General features: G+C 45.1%; 1 protein-coding gene across 2 annotated transcripts in view; it reads right to left on the reverse strand.

The window, feature by feature from the left end:
* ENTPD1 (ectonucleoside triphosphate diphosphohydrolase 1) overlaps positions 1-24,138 on the reverse strand; it is a 32,209-nt gene extending 8,071 nt beyond the window's left edge. Inside the window, exons 1-4 of one of the 2 annotated variants that reach the window (XM_079978664.1) lie at positions 23,992-24,138; positions 2,200-2,324; positions 946-1,063; positions 664-814 (exon numbers count right to left, since the gene is read on the reverse strand). In XM_079978664.1, the coding sequence (XP_079834790.1) occupies positions 664-814; positions 946-1,063; positions 2,200-2,324; positions 23,992-24,007 (410 nt within the window). In that variant the 5' untranslated portion in view covers positions 24,008-24,138. Of the gene's footprint in view, positions 1-663; positions 815-945; positions 1,064-2,199; positions 2,325-3,001; positions 3,171-23,991 lie in introns of those variants that run through there. The other variant, XM_079978665.1, reaches the window with a different exon arrangement.
* Positions 24,139-25,899: the final 1,761 nt, after the last annotated feature.

Raw genomic sequence — 25,899 nt, forward strand, 5'->3', positions numbered from 1 at the left:
TGATTTATCCAAAGCTTATGGCAACACCTCTGGGCATCACAATGTACAATAGTAAGTGAAGGAAATAGAGAGATGGTCTCCATAAGCTGGGGATCCAAGCACACAGAGCAAATTAGGCACTTTGCATCAGTGTGTCCAGGCAGAGATACATGTTCCGGTTTGAACTGTCATCTACAATGGTACCTCTGGTTACAAACTTAATTCGTTTTGGAGGTCTGTTCTTAACCTGAAACTGTTCTTAACCTGAAGTACCACTTTAGCTAATGGGGCCTCCCGCTGTCGCCACGCCACCGCCACGCGATTTCTGTTCTCATCCTGAGGTAAAGTTCTTAACCCAAGGTACTACTTCCAGGTTAGCGGAGCCTGTATCCCGAAGTGTTTGTAACTTGAGGTGTTTGTAACCTGAGGTACCACTGTATATGGACCAAACTGAGCAAACAACAAGGGACTGAACGCAGCAATGACATGTTTGTGAAATGCAGACACTGTGCGGTGTCTGTATGTAACTAAATCTTCCCAGGCATGAGAGGAAGAAAAGACAAACTGGGCCAAGTTTGAGTATCCCTGTCAACTCCAAAGAAACCTTTGAAAACTGAAATTTGCGATCTCACCCCTAGCGAACATGATATTTCAAAGAGCGCAGATTGTATCCTTCTTTGGTACCTCAGCAGCCGCATGCCAGCTGTTGCTCCCAGGTAAACTGGCGTCTCTGGGTGTTTCTCTTTTGGTACTATTTCCTTTGCCTTATCCATGCAGTGCCTTAGAGGGACACCAACTTCTCCCACACGGTCAGCATATCCTGAGATTCCTGGACCTGGAAGAGAGAACACAGAACTTTTGTCAGCCAGTTTTAGTCTGGTGTTTTCCTAAGCGTGCTATGTTCTACCCTCTTCACTCCACTATCATTTCAACATCCTATTAGCCCCAACTTTCCCACTTTCTTACCATCTACTTCACAGACATGCACCTGCTGCACAACTCCTGTGTCATTCTCCTTCTCTGCCGGCCATTCATATACATACAAGTTAGTGTGAGAAGAACCAGCATCCAGCACAATCCCATACTGCAGAAGAAACAAAACCACAATTTTTGCTCAGTAAAACTCAGCATATTGGGAAGATGAGATGGAGACGCATTTCTGTTTAAGCACTTAATTATAATTTGTTTCTCCTAGCTACCATAAAAGCCACGTGTGTGTGTTTTAAGCAAACATATCCCTCTCATTTCCTATCTTTTTGCAATCAATGTTGTATTTGCAAATAAATTAGATTCAAGTCATTGCATCCTTCAGATGTGCAAATATGGCCTTTACTTAAAACTGGGACCTTTTATAAATTCTTGAGTGATCTGCCCACATGATTGTGGTTTCAGACATAAGTCCATCTGCGCTGAATGTAAGATGCTCAGGCCTAAAATGAGAAGCCATGGTAGGCTTTTAAAGACGCACCTGTCTCTGGACCTAATTTTACCCTCAGCAGGCTTTGCAGGAATTACTAACATTACCACTAATGGTTTTTTGTTTTGTGACCAATAGGAAGGTATTTGACTTGACATCGGAACAGGGCAGGATAAATTCTGCAGCAGAGATGTTTGGTAGAAAAGATGAATCAACCAGACCATGAAAGCACAGCAGGGAGGGGGCACGAAGAGTCATGGTATCTTGTAGCTCAAGAACTCAAGCCAGTGCTTCCTAAAGCTTTGAAACCTGGAGCAAAAGTGTTTCATTTTTGCTTAAATTTGAAGGCACTCTTTACTCTTCTATTCTGAAAAATACATATATCTTTTCGCAGATCACCCATTAGAAGAATGGACCAGCTATCCTTCTTGCAAATGCAGGTAATATTATTCAAAGTTGCTTCCAGGTAACCCACCCTCCTCTTTGCCTAGGCATTCAGGACACAGGTTAAGGAGCATCCTTTGTGGGCAATGATGAACCTTCTGGGATTGCCCTCTAGCTGCAGAATGGATAGCATAAGAGAACCCTAGTGCATCCTTGCTCCCTCCCTCAAAATGTTGCCACTACCGGCAAACTGGTGGAGAAAGGGAGAGATTATTTCTGTTCCAACATGCACGGGGAGCGGTAGATGCATCCAACATGCTCCGTTTTTCGCATTAGCCCTTCCCATGCTGCACTAGTGCAGGGAATCACTGGCCTAAACCGTTCACAGTGCTTCCGCAGGAGGCTCTCCTGTGACTTACCTTTCTGTTCTTGGTGGCAGAACTGTTCTGCGTGACAGCCACAGTGATTAAAGCAATTATAGCCACTATTAAAAGAAATCCCATGGCAGCATATTTTGGATGGAAACGCTTGCACAGCTTGGCACCTGCAATCGCAGCAAAGTGAAGACGGCATTACAAACCACACAGCATAAGAACGCCTCTCTTGGAACAGGACAGTCAAAGGCCCATCAAGTTCAGCAACCTGCTTTCCTACAGTGGCACCAGATGCCTGTAGGAAGCCAACAAGCAAGCGGTGTATGAACACAGCAGTCTGTTCCCATTCATGGTCCCCACTGCAACTGGGGATCTGTGAATCTAATCCTCTTTTACAGCACGTCTAATTTAGTGGCCATCACCACATCCTGTGAGACAGGATTCTGAAGCCTAACTAGGTGATATATGAAGAAGCATTTTCTTTTGTCTTTCCTGAATCCCCCACCATTCCGCTACACTGGATGACCTTGGGTTTCAGTATTATTGAGAGCTGGAGAAAAACTTATCTCTACCCATGCACCTCTTTTGGTGGTCCTCCTTGCTCACCATTTTCTTCTAAACTAAAGAACCCAGCACGTTGTAATATTTATTTATAAGGAAATTGTTCCATCCCCTTGATAATTTTAGCCACAATTTCCTGCACTTTTCCCACCCTTTCACCAGCTATACTGCAAGGCTGATTGTCACTGCCTGATCTGATGCAGCTACAGAAAAGGAAGCAATCCCACTCCTCTTTGAAGCTGGAACACAGCGCGGCAAAGCTTGCCAGGAATCAGCTGCCACTCACCCCACTGCTAGTCCAGATGCTAGATCTCTGCCCAGCTGCACAAGCCTCCCCGGCTCTGCTTTTATTTTTGGTCTCTGTGTTTCTGCAGAAGCTATTCCTGGAGTTCTAAAATTCCACAACAAATCAGTTCTGGGCTCTCCAGTCTGATTACACTGCTGCCAACAATTTGAAATGGATGCAAATTCTGCCAGAATGTCTTTCAGGGACTGAAGCACATTCAGTGAATGCAGCACTGTCAAGTCATGGGTTTTTGAAAATCCATAATAAGTTAAAGGGTTATGCTTTATTAACTTAATACTTTATTTGTTGATAAGTAGACTTATTAGAATCTTCTTTAAGCACAAGCCTAAAGATAGGAAGAATGATTCTCCTTTCCTCCTTATCCTGCCAGCAAGTCTGAAGTCAGTGCAGTTGTCCTATTGTACACAGTGGCAGAGTTAGAGCTTTAATGCAATAGAACAGGAGTAGACAATGTGGCACCCTCCACGTTTTGGACTACAACTCCCATAATCCTCAGCCAGCATGTCCAATGTATGCTGTAGTCCATAACATCTGAAGGGCACAATATGGCTACCCCTGCAGTAGAACAACTGGTGTGTGGTATATCTAATAAGTATAATTTATTTTAACCCAGTTGCAAAATACTGGCTGTTAGAGCATGCTGTTGCAACCTTAGATACCAAGCATATTGTTTTGCTAGCTGACAAAGAGGAAATAAAAGTTGAAAATAGAAACCATCAACAAAAGAGGAAGGTGGTGTTAGTTGGCTTTAAAAAGCTTTGGTTATGAGTTTGCTGTCTGATTACGGTGGGCTTATCCACACTTCCTCTTCTCCTGCTGCTTCCCCTGGGAAAACTACTTTTTAGTGCTCATTTGGAGCAAATCTACTGAACACGGAGGCAAAGAGAAAGGAAGAGCGATGAGATGCCTTCCTGAAGATGAATAACCATGGAAGGAGCTCCCACCTCATAGGAGTGCCTCCTGCTTGCTTATACCATGCATGCATTTTTGTAAATGAAGCAAGTACTGTATGCCACCATTTTCCCCAGTGCTCTTTCATCCAAAGGAAACTCATAGTGCAAATCTACATCTGTCTACACAGAACAAAGTTCCATTGAGTTCAATGGAACTGATTGCAGATGTATATAACAGCCTTCTGCAACCAACTGGCCTCCAAATATTTGGGACTGGAGGGCATCTAGAGGGCAGCAGGTTGAAGAAGGCTGTGATATAGGATTGCAAGCTAATCCTGGTTAGTGCTGCACCTGGAATGCCTCACTATGCAAAGCAATGGCGAGAGCCTTCTGGTGGTTCCCCCATTGTGAGAAGCAAAGCTACAGGGAACTAGGCAAAAGACCTTCTCGGTAGTGGCACCCGCCCTGTGGAACGCCCTCCCATCACATGTCAAAGAGATAAACAACTACCTGACATTCAGAAGACATCTGAAGGCAGCCCTGTTCAGGGAAGTTTTTAATGTGTGACATTTTAATGTATTTTTAATCTTTGTTGGAAGCTGCCCAGAGTGGCTGGGGAAACGCAGCCAGATGGGTGGGGAATGAATGAATGAATGAATACAATATATAGGCTTCAAGATTATCATACAGAAGCAGAAGTCCATTGAGAAAAAAGATCAAAAATAACATGCATATGTTACCAGGCTGAGAGAGGGAATACTGAAATAAGTTCTCATTTCTTATCCTAAAGGTGTCAGAGCCACCTCTGTTGGTTTGGAGTACCTGGGTTTTATATTAGCCACAACTTAGACTCAGCAATATTACAAAGTCAAGATTCAGCATGTGTTAAGTAATAAAAGAAGATGGGTACAGTTGAAGGGCCTCTTTCCTGCATTGAAAGAGAGTTGGACTTGAGGACCTCTGAGGTGCCTTTATAACCATTAACTAACCCCCACACGTCCGACACAAAGGGCAGGACTTCCAGGTCAGCTCAAGCTAAGCATCTCTCATTTTGGAAATCAAGGTTCACAGTGCAGCATTTTGCCAAGCAGGCAGCGTTTGAGGCCCCTGGCTGAGGTGATTTGTAGCAACAAATAAGGCAACTAAATTTAAACCCTTTGAAGGAGAGTACAATGCTTCCCAGTGTCTTCCTTCCCACCCACCCCTTTGACACACACACCCCACTCAGAACAGGGGTGGAATCTATTCTTGTCCTTGGAGCTGCGTGGTGCTGGCCGGGGATGGCAATTAGCATGGTAACGATGCCTCGAAAGGCTGGGAAACGGAATGATTAAATCAGGCAAGGACTCCAGAGCAAAGGGAAATCCCAGGGTGGCTGAAAGCCACCTCCTTGGCTGTCCAACAGAATAGGAGGAAACTGGGCATTGGGCCTGTGGGGTGGAGGAGAAGGAGGAAGTGGCTTAAGTGCCGCAGTTGCACATCAACACTCCCTGTCTGGCTGGAATCAAAGATTCACCAAATTAACTGAGCAGAGAGTCAGGGCCCTTCCAAATGTGTGTGGGGTTTGTGTGTGTCTGTGTGTATTCTGAAACACGTCACTGGTGCAATTATAGTGCATTAGTGGAGGGTTTATACTGGCCCATCCACACACCGTTCTGCTATATTAGTTTTTCTGCTATGCTTCCCCAGTATTACAATATTATTGCTGTCTGGAGGGGCTTGCTCTATAACATGACAAAAGTGGGATAATAAATCCCTGGAACATTTGTAGTATAAAAAATTACAGGACACACAGCATTAGAAATAAAGTGGTAGGTCCACCACGAAAGTAATTTGGTGGGCAGCCTTCCACTTTTGTTCAAATTAAGTTAGTGCTTACGTTTGCTCTGATGATTCGAAGATAAGCACCTGGGTGAATATGAAAATATAACAGAAGCACAACAATCCCTTTTACGATCAGATCACATTTCAACACACTCTCAATAGTTATTACGGTAAATATATATATATATTCAGTTTCATTTAACAAACAGTAACATTAACAGAACCGAAGGCAGACTTACAGCTCATTTTGTTCCTTTTACAAACAGTATCAGCAGAGAGATCTCATTACAATCGCACCAAATAAGAACGTGCAGATATCTCACAAAGAAACGCAGCAAGCAGGGAACCTCTAGCTATCATTCCATAAAAGGAAACAAGGTCTCCTGCCTACATGCTTTCCATCTGCATAGAAAATTAAGCTATACCAATCTGTAAAGAAGGCACAGGGTTTTGAGTGTTCTCGAATCAGTATTATTTCACCAGTAGTTTTTCAGCTGAAAAACTGTATTGAAGCCATTGTTCCTGAGATAAAGTATTTGCATGCATGTTTTCTTATTTACATTCTCTTCCGAACCCCACTTTGTGATATGCAAGTACTTGGAGCTATGCTCTCAATGCAGAGCTTAAGAACACTGCGTAAGATGTTCCTTGTAGGATCAGACCCACCTAGTCCAGCGCTTCGTTCTCACAGAGGTCAGCCAGGTGCCTATGGGAAGCTGGCAAGCAGGACCTGAGTGCTCTCTTAACTTGTGATTACCAACAGCTGATGTTCAAAGGCATATTGCCCCTGACAGTAGAGCTTATGTGTTCTTATATCTGTTGGAGGCCACCCAGAGTGGCTGGGGAAACCCAGTCAGGTGGGCAGGGTACAATTATAGTGTTGGAGGAGACTCTTGAGAGTCCCATGGACTGCAAGAAGATCAAACCTATCCATTCTTAAGGAAATCAGCCCTGAGTGCTCGCTGGAAGGACAGATCATGAAGCTGAGGCTCCAATACTTTGGCCACCTCATGAGAAGAGAAGACTCCCTGGAAAAGACCCTGATGTTGGGAAAGATGGAGGGCACAAGGAGAAGGGAACGACAGAGGACGAGATGGCTGGACAGTGTTCTCGAAGCTACCAGCATGAGTTTGACAAAACTGCGGGAGGCAGTGGAAGACAGGAGTGCCTGGCGTGCTCTGGTCCATGGGGTCACGAAGAGTCGGACACGACTAAACAACTAAACAACAACAAATTATTATTCATGCATCACCTTCTCTGTTTCTGATGCTAAGGCACAAGCTTGTGCTCAGGGCTCCACTGAAACCATTGACCTTCATTTTCCTCTTCCCTTCAGGTGGGAAACATATTGTAGCCTGAAATTCTCAGGAGTAAAATGAATAAAACATCAACTTCTTCTCCTGACAGAAAACCTTGAGAAACTGAAGGATTTTGAACATTTGGAGACCAAGTGCAGGTGACAAAAAGCTGAGGTTGGTGTTAAACAGAACACCCTTGCTCATCCTTCCTGCCTCGTGCATTCCATACATTTACAGCACACAGCTTCCAGCAAAGGGTCCTTGGGTGCTGTAATTTACTAAACTTCCCAGGGTGCTTTGAGGGAAGTTTTGAGCTTGAAATGTATGGTGCGTAAGCAGAATATGACGGGCAGGCTGCAATTCCAAGCTGTGAGGCTGCACCCGTTTCTATAGTGAAGGAACAGCTAAGATACGACCCCACACACAGACATACCGCATCCCAGTCCCCTTTCCCACAGAGGATCACACCGCCCGGAAGTGAGCACACAGGGGCTTTGTGCTCAGCGTGGAATCCCAGCTTTTCTGTTTGTGTTGGCAGCAAATCGAGGGTTTATTTCTGGCAAAATGTCGTCGGGGAAGGTTACAGACAGGAATTCCCTGTGACCCAGCCAGCTCGGCCTGACAATCCCCCCATTCACCACATCAGCACCAAGCGCATTCCTTCCATCTGGAGACGGTCCCACAGACTCGGTCCTTACTCCAACAGTGCAGACAGCAGCTCCCAGCTGCATCCCCCCAAGTCCTGCTGACACAAAGCTGGAGCAATGGCAGCAGGCAGCAATCCTGGCAGCAGAGATAACATCAGGGCAGGACTTTGGGGCAGAGGCCCCGGACCCCACACAGCAGAATCAGCAAAAGGGCCCCCAAATGCAACAGGCTTCCCACATTTTGAGAAAAGGATAGTAATACCCAAATGCCATTTTAAGAACCCCCTACTAGAAAGATCAATTATTTACATAACTGCACCACTGTCAGGGATCTCCCAATTTTCATAACATGGGCTTAATCAATGACATTCTCCATCCCCCTGATTCCGTTGTGAGTGGCCCATTCAGGAAAATGAAATGGTTAGCCTCAGTGTTTCTTAGATGGTGTTGACAGCCAGATGCATTTGACATATGTCTTGCGGCTGGCATGTCACATGGGAAAAGATAACGGAGCACAACTGACTTTGACAATGGAGGTGGCAGAACCCTTGTCAACTTTGAAGCCTGCAGAATCCCACCTATACTTCTACTGTTTTGATATAGAAACCTTTTAGCAATGGAATTCACTGATGCAAGATGTGGTGATAGCATCTTTTTAAAGAAGGATTAGACAAATTTACAGAGCATAAAGTAAATAGCGCTTTGCAGAGAGCCAATAGCAACTGGGGAAGGGCAATTTTCAGCAAGAACCAACACAGGACACTGATCCCTGCCCCAGTTTGCCCCTCACCCTTGGTTGCTTTTGCTTCAAAGTAAAAGAGACCAGCATAAGCACACTTAAAAGAAGCAGCAGCATGAATAGCTTAACATGTCCTTTGGCTTGAATCGCACTCAAGGGCAACCACAGACAAAACATATTCACAGTGATCTACTTGGGCTATGTATGGCATAGATTTTTGCATAGTGTTATTTTCTATTGTTATAACAATTTCCCGTTTTTTCCCGTGAATAAGATGAGGTTTATTTATTATAAAGAACTGTTAAAATTGGGGGTCATCCTATACACGGATAGTGCATAGGGGGACATGCTATTGGTGTTAGCCGTGAGCAGCAGATTTTAAGCGGCATTTGGGTGGGTGATTGTTTGCTGCAGCAGCAAGTGTGCATGTGATTGGCAGTTGTTGGCAGCTAACGGGCAGATTGGTGGGTTCGTCGAGTTGTGAGAATGGCAGGGGTGGTCAGGCGGGTGAGCGATTGTTGGCACCCTCCCCCCCAAAAAAAGCTTAAGAACTCTGGCCAATCTTCCCCCATTTCCTTAATTTAGAATCCCAAAAAATAGGGGACGTCTTATACACGGGGGCATGTTATACACGGGGGAAAATGGTAATTTCTGACTTATTTATACCGTGGTTTTTTCCTGTGTGTAGATCCACTCTTGCAGAGGCCAAGGGGATCACCAGTACAAAGCCTTGAGAGGATGTGAGCAACTTTGTCTGTAGTGCAATTAAGGCTTGTTGTGGGCTACTGTGTGTTTGTATGGTTCTTGACAGCAAAAAGCTGAGCAGGCCTTTTTGACAATCTGAAATAGTTGTGCTGGGTAGCATTGTACAGATGCAAAGCTGCTGGAAAAGCTAAGATTGAATTGCTGCCTATGCTATCATGGAACAGGCTTTCAAATGGACTATCACAAACCTTCCTAATGTGGCTCAAAAAACAGCAAGCAAAAACATGATTTGTCCTCATCATGACAAATTATTCAGATGATCAATTTTCCATGCGTGTAGTATAGTCCAGGCAATCTCTCAGGCAGCCTGTCCATCAAAAAAATAGATTTCCAGTTTAAGAATTTGGGCTTTAATGGCTTGTAACGGAAAGAACCCAGCCCAGCAGCCCCAAGTCAAGCTCCAAACCCTCAGGCTGAAATGAAACCAGCCGCACCCCAGTCTGCCTTTCTTCTCCGTGGACTTTGCTCTTTAAAGCCTAGATTGATCTCCAAGAGGTCAGCTTCCATAGTGGGACTTCCTAGAAACTTAGGAGGTCAGTGGATGTTGTTCAGCATGAATATCCTGCTCTGTGCTCCATATTGCTCATATTTCCATTCCAAACAATCATGAACAAAAAGTTCTGAAGTATTTTTAAACAAGAAGTGGTAGGGGGTGGGGAACCAAGGACAAGAGCCTATTGTAGGGCACCAGATGAAAGTCCTTATACAAGTGTGGAAGGAACCCCCACATCACAGCAGCTCAAGTGTGCGGGGGGGGGGGGGAGAGAAGATCTTGAGGAAAGGTTGCCAAATGAAATGGATTTTCCTTTTTTGTGAATGAGCTCTTACACAGAGACCTATTTGTTGTCCACAAGTAGCAGGTGCAGTGATGGTGTTTTGAAAAGAGACCAGAAGTCCTAGAGCTTGGAGAAGTCATGTTGACAAATGGCTTATTTGTCAGATTTATATCCCACCTTACTTTCAAGGAGATTTGGACAAGATGGGATTTCTTCCTAGTCTACACTCAGTTATGTAAGATTGTTGAGAGACACAGACAGCATACGCCCAACATTTTGCTCTTGAATCAATGGAGAATGAGTACCGTACTTGGTTTTGCTACATAATCTAAATCTATTGCCTATTTTTTTCTCCCTGAAAAGTTCTTCTTGGGAAACTAGTCTCATTCTGAAAATAAAAGCTCACTGCCGATTGATTCTGTATTTACCATTGTTAATATTTCAGCTCGAGAATATACAAACTTTCCTGGCCATAACACCATTTGTTCTGATTAATTTCATTTCAAACAGTGCCTCTTTTTGGGGAAACTCACATTGTGGCAAGGCCATAAATCTGTGTCTCCTGCAATCTTGGTTACATAGTAGGATACTTTCACAGACACACCCCCTCTCACTATTTTATTGCAAGTCCATATTCTGTGAAAGTTTCCACAGCACAGTGAAATAAGACACAGAAGTATAATAGTTTTTTCAGTGGGCTGTTCCTTCTTCTTTGAGTATCCCTAACATTCAAACAAACTGCCCCACAAATTAAGGAATGAGGCGTTTCAAAGATCTGCTGCCGCCAGTAACTCCCTGCTCTGATTACGATAGGAAGGTCACACAAAGGGAGTAAGGGAGGTTTGGGAAGGTTGCTGTTGGTTGTTTTTTTAAAAAAACAACTTATTATGTGACTTCACTACACTACACTGATAAGGTAAGATTCCAGTCTCAGCCAGGATTTCAGGCTAATTCATGTGGGAAGACTTCCAGTTTTGAGAATGAGGGAACAAAGGCAGTGCCGGCGCTCATCACATTTCTAGAACTGGCTTTCCAACCCCAAAATAATAATGGCCAGTGCAGTATTTTAGTTCCAATAAGAAACAGAGCTAAGTGCTTTAAGACAGTGGTAGGCAGAAAGTAGATGAAGATCTATGGCAGTTCAATAGGGCAAATGGAGCAGTGAAACCCCATCCTGCCACCAGCCAGTCCCCACCTGCCTGCCCTCTTATAAACTCCCCAGGAAGCGACACTGCCTCTTGGCTTCCTACTCCTCATTCTCACTGTTGTAGAACTCATCTACAGCAAAACTAGAATCAGTGGGCTCTGACTGTCCTTGGCTGCGATTGCACCTGCCGTTGGCTCTGACTCTACCTACTGTTGACTTCCTGCCTTCTGCCCTACCAGTCTCAATAGGCACTAGCCACCACTGGCCCTACTGATCTTTAATTCTTTCTGTATGTCATTCGCACTTGGTTCCATTTGGTAAATTGTGGGGTTCAAGTAAAAAGCAAACTGGATCTGAGAAGCCAGAAATCTGCCCAGCTTTGCTTTAAGGCAGACTTTCCCCCCCCTGGTGTGCTATTTGGGTGTTCTGAACTACAACTCCCTGTCATCCTTGACCACTGGGCGAGGCCAGCTGGTGCTGATAGGAACTGCAGTTCAAAACATCTGGTATGCACCGGGTTGGGGAAGGTTTAAGCTAAGGCTAGCCAATGTGGTGGCCTCCAGATTTTGGGCTACAACGCTCACCAGATTCAGCCATCAAAGTCCATGATCTAGGGTGATGGGAACAGCAACATTTGGAGGGCACCTCAGTGGTTACCCTTGGTTTAAGCCAAGTAAATATGCAACAGACTTCGTTGCTAATAAGAGTATTCTTATTGCTGCTGATCACTATGTGTTATGGGGCTTACTCCCAGCAAAGTGTACATAGGATTACCGGTATATCCTTAAAGCAGGGGTGGGGAAACTGTGATCCCCCCATATGGAGGGGACTCCAAGGCCCATCAGCACCAGCCTACATGGTCAATGATCAGGAGTGATGGGGACTGTAGTTGAACAACATCTGGGGGACACCAGGTTCCACATCTCTGTGCTAATAACTCTCCAACCCACACGGATGTCATTCTGATTCCCCTCTCCACAGATGTCGCACATGTGGTATCTGTGGAAACATACCAAAAGTTACCATAGGAACGAGAGTCCCAAGGAACGAGACTCCCGACTTAACACTTTCCACATGGGGTGGGGAACATTTGTTCAAAATATTATGCTGGAAACTATTGTTAGTTGATCTTTCTGTCCTTCACAAACTCTTCTGGACATTTCCCCCCTAAATCCATCCATTTCCCTCGGCAGTAAATTCCATCGTTGTTCACAACAAGGTGGTGGGGGTAGGAAGGCGCACAGTTGTATTTTTTGGAAACATGATGCTTTGTTTTGTTTTGCCCAGTTCTTACTCATTTCTTATCTTCCAAGTGAAGGGGGCCTTGTCAATAGGACAAGGTCGAGAAAATGGAAAGTTGCCAGGGTAGCACTACAAAGGAGGGAAGTTGGAAATCTTAAGCCAGGATTCCAAAAGGCACATAGGAGTCAAAGTTCTGCACACATGATGAGTTTCTGAGGCCCAAACTACACATTGCTTTAAAAGCTTTACAGCAGAGGCAGTCAACGTGGTGCCCCTAGATGTTGCTGGACTACAACGCCCATCACCCCTGACAATTGGCCATGCTGATTGGAGGGGGCTAAACCAGTTCGGGGCACATGGAGAAGATGACAAACTTCTCTCCCCTTACACTGATGGTGGTGGTGGGACTCTCTCAGACCAAGGCTTGGACTCCCTTCTGGGCAACATTATGAGGGTTTCATGCCAGTGGTGTTTAGTTTAGAGCAGGGTTTCTCAAATGTGGGTCTCCAGCTGTTTTGGCACCACAACTTCCATCATCCCTATCTAGCAGGATCCGGGGTCAGGGATGATGGAAACTGTAGTCCAAACACAGCTGGAGACACAAGTTTGGGAAACCCTGCTCTAAACAAAAAAAGCCCCAAAGTCTGCAACGTTACTCCTTCCCATTGAAGAAGAGAAGAGTTTGGATTTGATATCCCACTTTACCACAACCTGAAGGAGTCTCAAAGCCGCTAACATTCTCCTTTCCCTTCCTCTCCCACAACAAACACTCTGTGAGGTGAGTGGGGCTGAGAGACTTCAGAGAAGTGTGACTAGCCCAAGGTCACCCAGCAGCCGCATGTGGAGGAGCGGAGACGCGAACCCGGTTCACCAGATTACAAGTCTACCGCTCTTAACCACTACACCACACTGGCTCCATCATCCTTCTTGGGGTGAGGCAACCAGAGCTGTATACAGCATTCCAAGTTGGATTGCACCTGTATCAAAGTGTGTGGAACTAAGTAAGAGGGTTAGGGCAGCAGTCAGGGAGAGAGAAACGTGGTGACACAGAGGGAAGGCACAGGGGCAGCTACCAGAAAGTGTTTCAGCCCAGAAAGTATAGAAAGAGAGGACGAGGGTCTGAGACAGTTTAGGAGTTAAAGAAAGCTTGTTTAAATAAAGTTCCCTGTTTTTTAGTACTGCTGCCTGATCCTTAATGATAATCGACACCACTTAAAACAGCACCTTCCTGATGTTGAAGTTCAGAGGAAAGTGTGCTCTCGTTTCCTACATGAGCAAGCACCAGATGCACCTCTTCCATGTGTCATGAGGCAGCATCAGAGGTTACAGCAGGGAGACAAATGGGGCAGCAACATCAGAGTCAGTAGCATGCTCCCTCTGGTACAGCGAGATAACAGAGATGACACGTGCAAAAAGTAGTTTCTGCATTTATCTAGGACAGCCGATTCACCTTTTCCTGGGCCTCATGCAGGCCACCTAACAAACTGATCTTTGATCAAAGGATGGCAAACGTTTTAAAAATGAAAAGCAAACACTGCTTCTTCTGTGAAGAAAGCAGAAAGGGTTTATTTCCCCGATTGACCTTTCTCCAAGAAGCACCTCTAGTTCTTCTTAAAAGCTCAGGAATGTGATTGCCCAAAACAGAAATTCTGTACACACATTTGGACCAAGCATACTTACCTTATTAGGGGCATCAAAGAGATTAAGTTGCTGCTGCCTACATAGCAGCTTTATGTAACTGTGTTCAAGTCTGGTGAGGAAATGGGACTTAGTTTAATCAGCTACAGCTGTTGGGACAGGAGTAGAAAGGGCTGGAAATAATCAGCGTGTCTGCACTGCATGGGTGATCTGAGTTCATTGCCTCCACTCACTCATTCATACATCCTCTTCCAATTGTCTCCTTAGAGGATGATTTCCAGCAATAACTGCTGGATCTTATAGGAAGGCAGGAGATTAAATCAGTTAATTTGCTTAATTTGTCATTCTCAGGGTCAGCTCAAGTTTGGAGGAATGGCGGCCAACACAATTTATTTGAAAAGTGTCGGGTACTGGTGTAATCTGTTTCAGATAAAATGACAGTGTTAGTAGCATCACATTGGGGAAATGGCAGAACTTCCGCATTAAAACTATTTTCTTTACATCATTTTACACAGTGTTATATTTTGCAGGAGGTAATGTGGACTAATTTGTCTGGGGGATTTTCTTTTGATTCTGTGGTGGTAGTCTTTTCTGCTACCACCATAGACTCAAAGGAAAATCCTTTGTTGGCATCCTTCTGTCTCAGGAGACAATGGAGGACTGCCCCTTGGTGCGTATATGTTTGTGAGGTCAAGCTGTTGGATGTCAAGACCGATACAGGAGAGATATGTTTTGTTGCAGCTGGGGCAGATGAAGGAGTCCAGTTGGGCTGTTGCAAATGCACTGTACTAGAGTGCCAAGACTCGAATACAATCAAGAACAAAGGACTAAACTGACTTAAATCCAAATCACCTTATTGGTTTGTGGTATATAAGCAGTTTTAAATACTGACCAAAGTGTTCCTAACATATGACACCAGATGCTAAACTTCCATAGCTTTTGTTTACTGTGCATTTTTCATATTTGGTTCTAAATGTCCCAAATAACAATACTCACGCTGTGTCCCTTTTTTCAAATTAAGAGCTACCCATCAAACTGTCAGCAAGCATGTCTCACTCTGCAGGCTCTTTCCAAATCTTAAATGGGGCAATCTCTGTGGCACCACTGAGCACCAGCTTCCATTTCTGCAACAGCAAGTGTGCATACTAGAATATATGCAGAATACAGCTCTGCAATGGTGCCTTATTTCACTTATTAATTTGTATCCTACTCTTCCCACACTTAGGGAGGCTGAGAACAATGCAGTGTGACTGCAATACAATATAAGATATTTTAAATGATAAGACAACAGAATAAAAACCTGGTGTGAATGGATGTGTTGTAAAAATGAAGGGGCAGTCTCTGCAGGATTTTTATGATAATCCTGCTGGAAGGGGGCAGAGGAGGGACAAGTTATTGGTTGGAAATGGGGGGCTTCCTGCACCACTTGTAAGTCAGTGGCTATAGGAATGGGTCTACATAGATAGCTTCTATGTCCAAGGTAGCACTGATTCTAATAACTGACGGTATTTTCCTGTAGGGGTGCCAAGCATACAGATGTTTTTAGTTATGAGCACAAACTTCAGTACTCCTAAAATCTGCAAGTACTCCTTCACAATTCAAATTACAGCACCGCTTAGAGGTGGAGTTTCAGAATTTAACAAACTTCAAAACACCTTTGCAAAATACCCCTAGTTTCAGCTCAGCCACTGGAGAGGAAGAGCAGAAGCTTCCTGGAGACTGAAAGGTGGTCATTAGACACCGTAAGAAGAACAAAGCTTGTCCGGATTATTGCAACAATAGCTGAGTTATGCAGACATTTAAACTGGCAGTTCTTGCAGCATTAAGCTAAAGGTTACTTTAAATATAAACAAAAACAAGGAGTTAACACTGCAAGCATTTTAATCGTTTCATGTACGATGAGGCCCACTCCGTAGCAGTACAAAATCATTTGTAATAATAATAATAAATAATAACAACGTGTGGTGGACAGTTAAAAAGGGCCAAGATATTTCTCTGTTCAGCCCCCAGGCGGTTTTCGAATGTTACTTCTCAGGAAAGTCACGGTATTGTTTTCATTTAAAAGGTTCCTTTTAGGACAAGAACAAAGAGCTCGGAGATGGATTACTCCCATAAGGGGCATTATTTAGTATATTTACCCACAGAGGATAGACTGTTCCGGTCTGTGATAATGTTTGAAAGCAATTCTATTTGCAATATCATTGACTTGTTTGGTTTTGCTCACAATTATTCTTAGGGCATATGGTTCATTGTGTTAAGCACACCACATGCTAATGTTGGCAGGTACAACTCCCAGGCTCTCGGAATTGTTAGTTGTGAGGAACCTGCTTCTGATAATCACCTTGGTGAGGCTGGCAGCTAATCTGAAGCCCAGAAAGATGGGAGGAGGTAATAAACCGAAGAAGAAGAAGAAGAAGAAGAAGAAGAAGAAGAAGAAGAAGAAGAAGAAGAAGAAGCAACGACTTGTTCCCAATTGTTCCAACACTTCAGGTCCTTCCAGAGGAAGTATTTTTCAGGAAAGGGGGTTCAGTTAAGCAGCACAGGCTAGCTCCACCACACACCAGCCGTGACCCTCAAAGAACACGAGTTGAACAAGTATGAGCATAGGTCCTGTGTGTGTGCCAACAGAGATTTGTCAGTGCCCAAGAAGCACCCTTTCTCATCCTCACCAAACACACACCTGGGGGGGCATGGCCCTGCTCCCCCTCTGAGGCCACACTCACAAGAGGCAACATAAACTCTATGATACTGCTTTAACAGCCATGGATTCTCCGCATAGGATCCTGGGAACTGCAGTTTGTTAATTGCAGTTTATGGATCTACAGTTCTCAAGAGTGGTTTAACAATCACTCCTTCTTCCCAGGGAACTCTAGGAAATGCCGCTCTGTGGCAGGGATGGAGTCTCTTAGCAACTCACAATCGCAGTTTCCAGGGTTCTTTGGTGAAAGCCAAAGTGTGCTACAATAGAGCTTTAAATATATGGCATGGATGTGGCCTCCATGTAAGTGGGACGTTCATTTGAACACCCCCCTGGGCAAAAACAGCAATGGTGCTCTAAACCACTGTGCCACAGAGGAACAGCTGGCTTCAGGTTGGGCACTGATGCTGCTGTCTGTGTTGCAGGCCTTGCTGCTGCCCCTCAAGGAGAGCTGCTGGACTGCCTGCAGAGCCACACGGCTGCATACACACCATACACTTAAGGCACTTGACTTTCCCCAAAGAATCCTGGGAACTTTGGTTTGTTAAGGATGCGGGATATTGTAGCTCAGTGAGGGTAAACTACAGTTCCCAGGTTTCTTTGGGAGGAAGTCAAGTACATTAAATGTCTGGTGTGTATATTCAACCGCAGGAACTTACAATGACCAGCAGTGGTCAGCAGATGCAACAGATAGTTCCTGTGCCTAGACTCTCACTAAGGGGTGAGTAAGTACTGCTTTCTATTTTGTGTCCCCTGTCTCTGGCGCCACAAAGTCTTCTTTCGGTATTAGATAATATAGTTACCCTGGGCTGTCTTTAGCATATGTACCACTGGGGTGTGAAGATCTGCCCAGTGCCCCCAAATTTAGATTAGCCACCACCAAATTAACTTTTCTTGAGCTTTTTTGGGGGAGGGGGGAAGCGAAAGTTTCTTTCTGTTTCCTGACTTGGGAATATTTGACGCTACGGAGTAACAGAACGACAAAGGAGGGAGGCAGGGATGTATACAGTAGATATACATTTGGCACTCCACTGAATTCGGTTCACCCCTTGCACCCCCAGGTAAAGACGGCCCTGTAGTCACCCATCGCATGTATGGAGCTGAGGCTCCTGTTGAGTATTTGCATCCTGAGTCCTCCTGAGAAGACATGGGCTAGCAATATGCCTTTCCTTACTTTGTTGTTAGCCCTGGCTGTTTACACAGAGTTTTGTGCAGCATGCCATTTCATCACAGGCCCCATCATCAAAATCCCCACATGTGTGTTCTAAATTCTTTAGACATGAGGACAGGGTGATATAACCCTATGTCATGCAAGATGCGTATGCTCCTTGGATGAGGTTTATAGACCGGCGGTGGTGTGCTGTAATGGACTGTAGAGAGTGAATCAGAATCCTATCCTCCAGGGAATGGAGGAAGAGGAGGCACACCTTCAAAGATCTGAGCATCAACAAAGATCTCTTTCTCTGCAGTTTCTCGCACTGCCTCTGGACATATGCTTTCCAAACAGCTCACTTGCAGATAGTTCAGGTTACAGGGTCCCTTTGCACCCAGCCAATTCTAAGCATTTTTTAACAGCTTTGTATTTAAAATCTTGCCTGGCAGTCAAAGGAGTTCAGGATTTCCATGCAGGTGAGAGAGAGAAATGGAGGGAAACACTGTCCCATCCTTCCTTCTCCAGCCTGCTTGGTTTCTGTTCTACCTACAGAGAAAGGAACATGCAATGGACTAGCAGAGGGTGGGGCAGAATGATCCTGAACTTTTCAGAAGCCGACCATCTCTGACACTGGAGGAAGAACATAGTCATCTGGTTTTGCTGTTGATTGCCTTATCTCTCATGAATTTGTCTAATCCTCTTTTAATGCTAAGCAAGTTGGTGGCCATTCCTGCCTCTTGTGGGAGTGAACACCATAGTTACGCAATGCGTTATGTGATGTGAAAATGCATGCTGCTGGACTCATAGTGGGCCACTATAAAACTTTGCAAGCTAATAACTTTTGTGGGTTTATTTACCATACTGTTTTGTACTGTAATGGGACACAACGTTGGCTCTTTTAAGAACCCCGCCAACATTTCCATTACATTTCAATGTTGTTATGAAATGTTCCTGAAGTATGCTAAGAAGCATGGCAAAGTTCTTGTCAGCTCCTTCCTCATAAAAGACAAATTAATGCTAAATTTTTCCAGCTGCGCTTCACATTGCAGAAATTGAAAATAATGTGAATTCTATATACCGTATATTATTGCATACTGCTGAAGGGGTTTTGGAAAATGGTGGTGTGTTCCTTCCACTCATGATATTTTGTGGGCTTATCATTCTGAAAAGCTGGGGGGAGGGATATATAGGGTTTTTTAAAAGCGTTTGAATTTAGCTCAGCCTCTCCTCTCTTTCTCATCTCTCTCTGCCTTCTGCTTGAAAACGAGACATTTGACACCCTGTCATTTGGATAATGATCATGAATAACAGCCTCTGTTGTTTATTCCAACATGGAAAAGAATTTTTTTTATATAAGAGAAGCATCATCACGACTTTATCAGCCTCTTCCAACCTCCAATCTGTTTGGGTTCTTGCAAAGGACTTGATGAGAACAAGATAACAATTTTGTGGGTTGTCTAACCTGGGAAGCAGACTATGCAGTAAACACTTGCATGATGACTATGTAACATCTAGTCAGACACAAGCAATTAGGGAAATGGTTTGCCAAACACTTAGCATATTTGAGTTCTGCTGTTCAGTGCTATGGGGAGTTTCTTGCTCTCTAGAAATGCTTCTTTCATATCCATATGGAGAAAGAAGGCAGTTTTGACTTCACCACATACTATGAGACACTCTCTGCTTGGTGTCTGGAGTAAGTACTGTCCACAAAGATGCATCATGTGGAGACCACCCAGGAACACACAATTTGCATCTCCTACAGGCACAGTATGACTCCGGCAGGCACAGTTATGTTGAAGACACCACTCCAACAGGATCTAGCCCTCTTTGCTTTCCTCCTGAAAGCAGCAACCAGTTGAGGCAGCTACTTCTCCTGCCCTTCTCTGATGCTCTGCAGTGGTGACCAAGAATAGTTGCATGCAATTGATGGTGAGTTTTCCTTTTCCCCATCTCCAGACCTGACAGGGTTCAAACTCAAGTGGGACCTGAATGCAGGGTCTGAAAGCTCAGTAACAAGACTTGTTATTAACATAGTAGTACTGGAAATTTTATCTGACAAGACTTTTACCTGTCTGTTCATCATCATCATTAAGAGCTGACCGAAGGAAAGAGATAGGGGATTTACAAGCCAGACTTTCAGGAAGTCTCTAGAAACCTGCATGGTAAAACAGATAACGTGACCTGATAGATCCCTGTTGTAGACAAGAGGTTCTAAGGTTTGCTCGTTCTGTGTTCTAAGCAACCAAGGAGGTGAAGCCTCCCTTAAGCCCACCATCATTTCACCTAACTGCACTGAAATCTTCAGGCAGAGGCTAGCCAAGTATTTGTTGGTGATGCTCTAGAGCTGCACTTTTTGCATCCACCAAGTTGAACCAGGGAGCCGACAAGATCCCCTCCTGCTCTGTGATTCTGTGCTCAGACTTACCTTGCTTTAGTTCCTGGGTCTTACCCTCACCGATTTGTCAGAAGCCTGATTGGGCATCTTTCACTGGACAGTTGGTATTGCATGACCATTATGGTGAAGGAAGTTCACAGTCACAGCGTACATTTAAAGCACATTAATTCAACTTTAAGGGTCATGGCTGTCCCCAAATAATCCTAGGAGCTCTTGCTTACTTCTCTGCCCAGCACCCTGGGCAGAGGAGGAATGGTGGAGACCACCTCCCCATCCTGACCCTTTCAGGGAGGTCACAGCTCTGAGGCGGATGAGGAGAAAAGTTGGGAAATCATGGGAGAGCCAGAGCAACAGCTGGCTGACACGTCATTAGAAAAGATTCCAGACCCTCCATCTTCCAGAACCTGGCGAGCCTTAAAAGTAGGAGAGCAAAGAGCTCGAAGACAGAGGGCACTTAGCAGCAAACGTAGAGGCGGTGGTGATGATGATGATGATGAATGAGGAAGCGGGAGAGACGGGGGGGTGGAGATTCACTCAGGCTGGGTTCTATAGCCTCTCTATGTAAAGACTGAAATAAAAAAGTTCTGTAAGAAACTTTTCCTTGTCTTTATACTTTCCTGGGCAATCAGACGGGAGTCACTGACAGCATCTTGACACACCCTTAACAAACTACAGTTTCTGGGATTCTTTAGAGGAAGCCCTGTGCTTTAAATCTCAGATTTGAACCATACATTAAAAGGAACCATGGTTTGCACTAAGTACATCAACACTACTTTCCTACATGCATTTCCCAGCTGCTCAGAGCCTCAGTCTCTAAATGCAGTGGCCTCTGGAGGACGAATAATGGGCATAACTAGTAGGGTTGCTGTCAAGGGTTGGCATTGCCAGGCATCTGCAAAGGGGCCCACACCCCATCAGGGGGCCAGTTGATCCAGGAACAGGCAGATAAAGCTGACGTGATTTCATCAACAGAACCTCACACCCATCTCAAACTTCTTTGTCAGTCATACAACAGTTATCCTCTGGTTACCGCAACACACAGAAGTAATCACTCAAAGGGCGATTTCATAGAAGTTAAGACTCTTCCCCAGAACCTACAGGAAGAGGTTAGCAAAGTATGTTCCTCAAATACATGAGCACTCTTTTTCTGAATACGTACTTCAAACCAACATCTGACTATTACGAGTACCTGTTGAGCAACATATTGGGAAGAGGAGATTGACTTTCTCCTTTTCTTATCTAAGGTGATTGCTGGGGAGAGAAAGGAGTGGGAGGGAGAAGCAGCAGCAACGTCACTGCAGGCAAATTGGATTTCCTTTCTGCCGCACTAATGGCGGAGAGGGTTTAAAGAGGGCAACCCCATCAGCATGAAGTAAAGCTTCCCCTCGTGGCTCCTCCGTTTCCTGTCCCAAGGGGAAGTGGAAGGCCACAAGCCAGGAGACCACAAAAAAGGAGAAGAGGCTTTCTTGCGTCTGCTGCAGGCAAGCCGAATGGCACAACTTTCTGGGCAACAAAGAAAAACATATCATGTGTGGGAAAGGTAACTGACAATTTTGTAACAGCCCAACTTGAGTTGCCAGCAGAAGAAACCCCCAATATAGTCATGACTCAAGAATCAGCCTTCTGTCAGGGAAAAGAGATTACTGCTATCAACAATGCAACTTATAGACAACTCTCACATTCCATTTGCTTTGGTAAATGATGCTACCCTCTATTTAAGGCATAGGCAAACTCGGCCCTCCAGATGTTTTGGGACTACAGCTCCCATCATCCCTGACCACTGGTCCTGTTAGCTAGGGATGATGGGAGTTGTAGCCCCAAAACATCTGGAGGGCCGAGTTTGCCGATGCCTGCTCTATATTCCTATGAAGAGTGTCATTGTGTACATTTGTTACTACCGGCAGACCAATTTCTGCTTTCACAGCTTTCCAGCTCCTCCACAACTCACACCTGTCCCTTGATGCAGCCACTGCTTTCCACCAGCACTTTTTGCAAAACAAACAAAAGCCACTTTGCTCTGACAGCAGTGAAGCCAGAAAAGCCTGAGCTGCTTTGCATTCCCTTCTCAAGTGACTGTAGCAGCAGGGGTTGTGGATTGCATCTCCCATCAGCCTCAGCCAGCCTGGCCAATGGTCAGGAATGATGGGAGATGTGGTGAACACCTGGAGGGCACCACGTTGGTGACCCCTGCTGTGCATGTGCACATAGGTAGAAAACTGCTGTACACTAGATCAGAATTTGGTGATCTAGCCCAGTAGTGACAACAGATCTCCAGGGTCCCAGGCAAAGAAGCTTTCCCCATGACAAAGGGTCTGGAAACCAAGCCCTATGAGAAATAGTTGTGGTCGTTGGCAATGTTTAGCCTGGAGAAGAGAAGAACGAGAGATGATATGATAGCCATCTTCAGATACCTGAATGGTGGAGCAAGCTTGTTTTCAGGAGGCTAGGACCTGAACCAATGGATTCAATTTACGAGAAATGAGATTCCAACTCAATATTAGGGATAACTTTCTGGTTGTAAAAGCGGTTTGATGGTGGAACAGGCCACCTTGGAAGGTTGTGGACACTTCAGTGGAGCTTTTTAAACAGAGTTCGGACAGCCATCTGTCAAAGATTCCTTAGCCATGATTCCTGCATTGCAAGGGGTTGGACTAGATTATCGTTGGCGTATCCCTTCCAACTTTACAATTCTATGACCCTGCCCTATGCTCCCTGACTCTATAAGCAGAAAAGGCAAAGAACAGAACCCAGGACCTTTCGCATGCAAAGCATATGTTTCACCACTAAGCCACAATCCTTCCCTCTTGGATGCAGCGATGACACCGAGAGTGGCAACCCTAGACACATAAAAGCACATCGGAGCCTCTCTCCCAGAATCTGTGTCACACATTATTTTGATTAATGCAATGTGGAGTGCCAAAGATAACACAAAGTAGCCGGTGTGCTGAAGATGGAACAGTTGAATTGCTTGAGCAAAAACACCCCAAGGCAGCACTGTGTCCTCCCCACACCCTCTTACCAGGTTATGGTCATACATACAAGTAGAATCTACTCCATCTCCTTCATTCTCATCAACGATAACAACAACCCTGCGTGGGAGACCCTGCTCCATGTCATCACCTTACATGTCCCATTTACCAGAGTTCATTTCATTGGTTCCTGACCTCCCGAGGCAAGGTCGCCCTCTCTCTGCTACAAAAACAACCACACACACACTTTCATCTCTCGCTTCCCACAGAGCGCAAACTAGGAGCAGAAAAGAACCCATGCCACTTTTACAGACTGGAAGGAATGCAGAAAACCTGCATGTTTCAGGGACTGAACTAAATCTCCTTAACGGTGAACTCATCACCTCGGGAAGCAACACACACACGAGAAGAGACAGGGTTCCCCAGGGAGCTTGTGCAGCCTGCGCCCCCTCCCTGCTTGCTGGGAGACACATTCAGAAGGAAGACGCTTCCACGAGTTCCCTCTTGAATGGCAAATCCGAATGACTATACCCTCCGCATGAATATTCATGAATTCCTCAAACTTTTTTGTCTGAGTGTGTCGAGGCTGACATCACAGCCCGGCAGAGCTGCCAGCAAAAAAATCCTTCTCTCTCTCCACCCCCCCCCCCGCCGCCTTTCAGTTTCTTCCTTTGGGGGAGAGTAGGGGGTGGGGGAGGGAAAGGAGGGGGGGATGCCTGGCTTCTTTCTTCTTCTTCTTTTCTTCCCCCTGTTCCAATTCAGAGCGACTTATTTTGGTTCCTTACCCTTTGGCTCGTCCATCACTGCCTCCTCCTGTGCCCACTTCCCGCTCTCCCCTCTCTCTCTCTCTCCAGTCTCCTTTGCTCAGCTTCGGTTGGCTCTGCGAGGGGCACATTCAGCGGGGCTATTTAACGGTCCAGCACTGTGGGTGGGAGGGGTTAGCTTAACTCCGCATGACTCAGAAGGAACCTAGAAGCAGGTCAGTGTTGTGCTGTGCACTCACACACAGTTAAGGCGCACACACACACACACACACACACACACACACACACACAAAAAATAGATATCTCAGGGTTGCAGCCTGCTCTAGTCCCCCGGGGCCTCAAGTGCCACACACCCCTTTTTTGTTGGCAGCTGAAGTGCCTTTTATCCAAATACTAGCACGCTTTGCCTCCCCAACTTGGAGAGTTGTAACCAGAGGCAGATAGATGCATATCTATCTCTCTGTGGCCGGTCCTTTGCCAGGAGAACAGTGACTTTGCTGTGTACAAAACAATGACTTGCCTGCCTCTGAAGTTGCCTAGCACTCAAGAGACAGTACAGGAGTGGGAGACATGTTCATGCCCAGGCCTCCTGGCCTCCCCCAATTCTGCTAACTTCCAGACTATGGGCGTAGCCAGGGGGGCAGGAGGGCAATGGGGGAGCTCCCCCCCCCAGATCAAGTAAATCAATAACAAATACTTAACTAACTGAGGTTCTGCTCCCCCCCCCCAATATGAAGCCTGCCCACCCCCCCTAACATAAATCCTGGCTACGCCCATGTTCCAGGCTTATAAATATTGCCGTCGATTTATTACCGTTATTTATCCCCCATCTTTCAGGATACAATACCCCCCCGGTGACTTAATAAGTAACAAATAGCAAGGTAACAAGTAACAAGTTACGTAACGAAATTGCTTAACAAGTAACATTTGCAAATAACAAAGCTCACGAACTATATTAATGTATAAATGTAGCATGTGCAAAGATTAGACTAAGCCTATGCTCAGTGATATTGGCCTTCCACCCAGAACACCACCTCCATCCTGGTTTATATCAAATGGAGGTTTATTCGCCATAATTCTTTTTAAAAAATAAAGCAGCAACAAAACCCTTATTTTCATTTGATAAAAATTGCCTATAGTGCAGGAAGGCACTATAGAAACGAAATATAGGATCAGATGCAGAGCGGGGGGGGGGGGGGGGGTAACCACAAAGAGTCTCATGGCATAAGGTTGCAGCCCACTTCATCAAAAACATTCATCTATCTCCTGAGTTGCAGGTATGTCTATGCACTGGGTGTGTGCATAGACAGTGAGATCAGAAGGAAAGGAAATGCCAAAAGGTACAGCCGCCAATAATTACGTTATCAACAGTTGTTGATGACAACACAGACATCCTGGCATTGACAAGCTAATCAACATATGTTGCATGGGTTGTTTTTGGGTTTTTTTTAATCCTTTGTCCTGATTTGTTCCACAAGTGATAGCACTGAACTTCTCAATGGATTGTAATTCAGTAATTTCATATTGCAGTCTCCCTTTGAAGTTCCTTGGTGCCCATCGAACATTTTAGGTTCAGCTATTGTGTGTCCTGGGAGGTTCAAATATACACCCACCAATTTTTGCATACCCTATATATCGGTAGCGTGAAATTTCCAATGTCAGAGTTTTTAAAAATGTGTTTGCTTCAGTGTGTGTGTCCTAAAACTGTGTTTTAAGTCAAGTCTGCACAGTGTTGTACACATCATTATGATCATCCCCACCAGCTTTCCACCCACCCACCCCACCTCCTATTGGTGAAGTTTTCATCCCTCCAACTCTGCCTCACTAGAAACCATCTTTCTGTGGCTGCCATCTGAGAAGAAAAGTCTAAGTGAACACACAACAGAAATACAGTGGTACCTCAGGTTAAGTACTTAATTCTTTCCGGAG

The sequence above is a fragment of the Podarcis cretensis genome, assembly GCF_951804945.1.
Source record: "Podarcis cretensis genome assembly, chromosome: 5".
Classification (NCBI taxonomy): domain Eukaryota; kingdom Metazoa; phylum Chordata; class Lepidosauria; order Squamata; family Lacertidae; genus Podarcis; species Podarcis cretensis.